A 2865-nucleotide genomic window follows, 5' to 3' on the forward strand; every position below is an offset into this window, starting at 1 on the left:
TGGGGGGAAGAAGCACCTCCTGGCAGGAGAGGGTCTTTCTGCTTTCAAGAGGTGCTGTGTGAGTCAGGGCCCCTCACAGCTCCAAATCCCCACAGCATATTTCTAAGAGGACATTTCAAGAGGAAGATCAGGGCAGGAATTATGTTAAAGATAAGGAACTCTCCTGACTCTGTGTTTTCAGTTCCCTGCACTTGGGGAATTTCAGGGGAGAAATGGAACGAGAGTCTCTCATGCTTGAACAAATCACTGAGACTCCTGAGCTGTGAACTTGAGGGGTCAGTAGGTCTGATAGGAGCCTCCTAAAGTGTCTCCAGCTGCTCCTCTGCCCATGGACACCACCAGCATCACCTCTGCTTGACCCATCAGGCTCCGTCTGTCCTGTCCTTTTCTGCTTAAACTTAAAAGAATGGTGTTGTGGGAGGGAGAATTCAGAGATCTCTGTGTGCTCCCCTGCAGGGCAGCCCCTTCCTCTGAGCAAGCCCCCTGGCCTCCTCTCCCACCCAGCAAAGCCTCTGCCCTCAGGGCTCTGGGCTCCAGGGCTGAACCCCCTCCTCTGCAGCCACAGCTCCAGTGCCCTCTCCAGAGCACAGGGGCTGAGAGCAACTGCCCGGCAAGGTTGGTGTCTGGGAGGGGGTGAGCACAGCTGGGGAAGGGGAACACTGTCTGTGTGCCCGGCTGCCTCTGCCCTGGCCTCTCACAGCCAGACCCTCACTCTCTTTCTCCCTCTTTCTCCCCTTGTCTCTGTTCTTGCTGTTGTTCTCTCATTCTCACTGCCAGGCTCTCTGGGGATGGGAGTTGCAGCTGTACAGTCCCCCACTGCCCTGGTGGCTCCTTTCCTGCCATTGTGTCCGTGGAAACCCGTGTCCCAGCTTTGCTCTGAGCTGTGAGGCTGTGGGCAATGCAGTCAGTGGGGTTGGGGAAGGAGCTGAATCTCCTGTAATCAAATGCCATCCTGGGGACACTTTGTTCTCCTTGAGGTTTCCTTCCAAGCTCTGAGCTGCCCTCCAGGATGCAAACCTGTCCCATCGTTTTCAGTTAACACCTGTCCCATCAAGTGTTACCTGAAAGCCTCATGGAGAAATGCAGAGATGCTGCAAGAGAGAAAATGCTGTTGGGCACGTGGGACCAAGAGTGAGGGACAGAGCAGCTCCCCTCCCTCTGCACTGAGCCACAGGCAATGCTCTCACCTCACAGGACTCCCTCTCTTCTCCCAGAGTTAAGCAGAGATGCTGAGCAGTTCTGACAGCCAAGAGCACTGCCGAGGGTGGGAGAAGGAGCTGTAAATTCCCAAAACCCTCAGCCTGCCTTCTGCCCTCTCTGCCTTCCTCGTCCCCGGTGGTGCTGATGCTGCCAGGCCCTTCTGCACCAGGAGCAGTTCCCCAGGACAAAGCTGATCCCCAGCAGTGTCCCCTGTCCCCACTGTCCCCATGTCCCCCTGCTGCAGAGCAGGGCTGACTCCTCGCAGCCAGCGGCAGAGGCTCTGCTCCTCCCGGCACATTCAGCCGGCACCGAGCAGGGCTGCAGGCACGGAGATGAGGGAAGGGCTGCGAGAAAAGGGACAGGGAGTGAGCAGCAGGAGAGGGGAATGAGAAATGGCTTTGATTTTGCTTAGAGGCATCTCCCGTAATTTGTAACTCTCATTTCCTCCTGTGACAGTGCCCCATGTCCAGAGGCAACAGATGTCCAACAGCAGCTCCATCACCCAGTTCCTCCTCCTGGCATTCGCAGACACACGGGAGCTGCAGCTCTTGCACTTCTGGCTCTTCCTGGGCATCTACCTGGCTGCCCTCCTGGGCAATGGCCTCATCATCACCACCATCGCCTGTGACCACCATCTCCACACCCCCATGTACTTCTTCCTCCTCAACCTCTCTATTCTTGACCTGGGATCCATGTCCACCACTGTACCAAAATCCATGGCCAGTTCCCTCTGGAACAACAGGACCATTTCCTACTCAGGATGTGTTGCACAACTCTTTCTCTTCATCTTCTTTCTTGGAGCGGAGTATTTTCTTCTCACCATCATGTCCTACGACCGCTACGTTGCCATCTGCAAACCCCTGCACTACGGGACCCTCCTGGGCAGCAGAGCTTGTGTCCACATGGCAGCAGCTGCCTGGGGCGCTGGGTTTCTCAATGCTCTGCTGCACACGGCCAATATATTTTCCCTGCCCCTCTGCCAGGGCAATGCTGTGGAACAGTTCTTCTGTGAAATCCCTCAGATCCTCAAGCTCTCCTGCTCACACTCCTTCCTCAGGGAGGTTGGGCTTCTTGATGTTAGTGTCTGTTTATTTTTTGGCTGTTTTGTTTTCATTTTGGTGTCCTATGTGCAGATCTTCAGGGTGGTGATGAGGATCCCCTCGGATCAGGGACGGCACAAAGCCTTTTCCACGTGCCTCCCTCACCTGGCCGTGGTCTCCGTCTTTTACAGCACTGCAGGGTTTGCCTACCTGAAGCCCCCCTCCATCTCCTCTCCATCTCTGGACCTTGTGGTGTCAGTTCTGTACTCAGTGGTGCCTCCAGCACTGAATCCCCTCATCTACAGCCTGAGGAACCAGCAGCTCAAGGATGCAGTGAGGAAACTGATAACTGGATGGTTCTCTTAAGCAATGAGCTGCTCATCACCTTCTGCATTGCAGTTATCCTGCAACTCATGACAGGCCCAGACTGACTTCTGTATTTGGTGTAGGTGTTGCTGATTTGTCAATTCTGATAATCTTGTCATTCTGTTCTTAATTCACTCCTTTCTTCTCTTTTCTCAGAGACCGGCTGTGTAAATGAGGAGCTGTGCTTTCTGTATGTTTCAACAAAATAAAGATATATTTATGGACCTTTCTTTTCTGATCTCTTTCCTCCAAGGCTTTT

The 2865-nt window shown here is 54.1% G+C and overlaps 1 protein-coding gene across 1 annotated transcript; it reads left to right on the plus strand.

Moving 5' to 3' along the window:
• Window positions 1-1655: 1655 nt before the first annotated feature.
• LOC128850686 (olfactory receptor 14J1-like) lies at window positions 1656-2606 on the plus strand. The gene has a single exon (XM_054055666.1). It carries the CDS (start codon window positions 1680-1682, stop codon window positions 2604-2606), a length of 927 nt encoding a protein of 308 aa, XP_053911641.1. The 5' UTR covers window positions 1656-1679.
• Window positions 2607-2865: the final 259 nt, after the last annotated feature.

Source organism: Cuculus canorus, unplaced genomic scaffold (genome assembly GCF_017976375.1).
Source record: "Cuculus canorus isolate bCucCan1 unplaced genomic scaffold, bCucCan1.pri scaffold_191_arrow_ctg1, whole genome shotgun sequence".
NCBI classification, from domain to species: Eukaryota; Metazoa; Chordata; class Aves; order Cuculiformes; family Cuculidae; genus Cuculus; species Cuculus canorus.

What these genes read in the sequence shown, in the direction of transcription:
- LOC128850686 (XM_054055666.1), top strand. Translation starts at nt 1,680, where the DNA reads ATGTCCAACAGCAGCTCCATCACCCAGTTCCTCCTCCTGGCATTCGCA.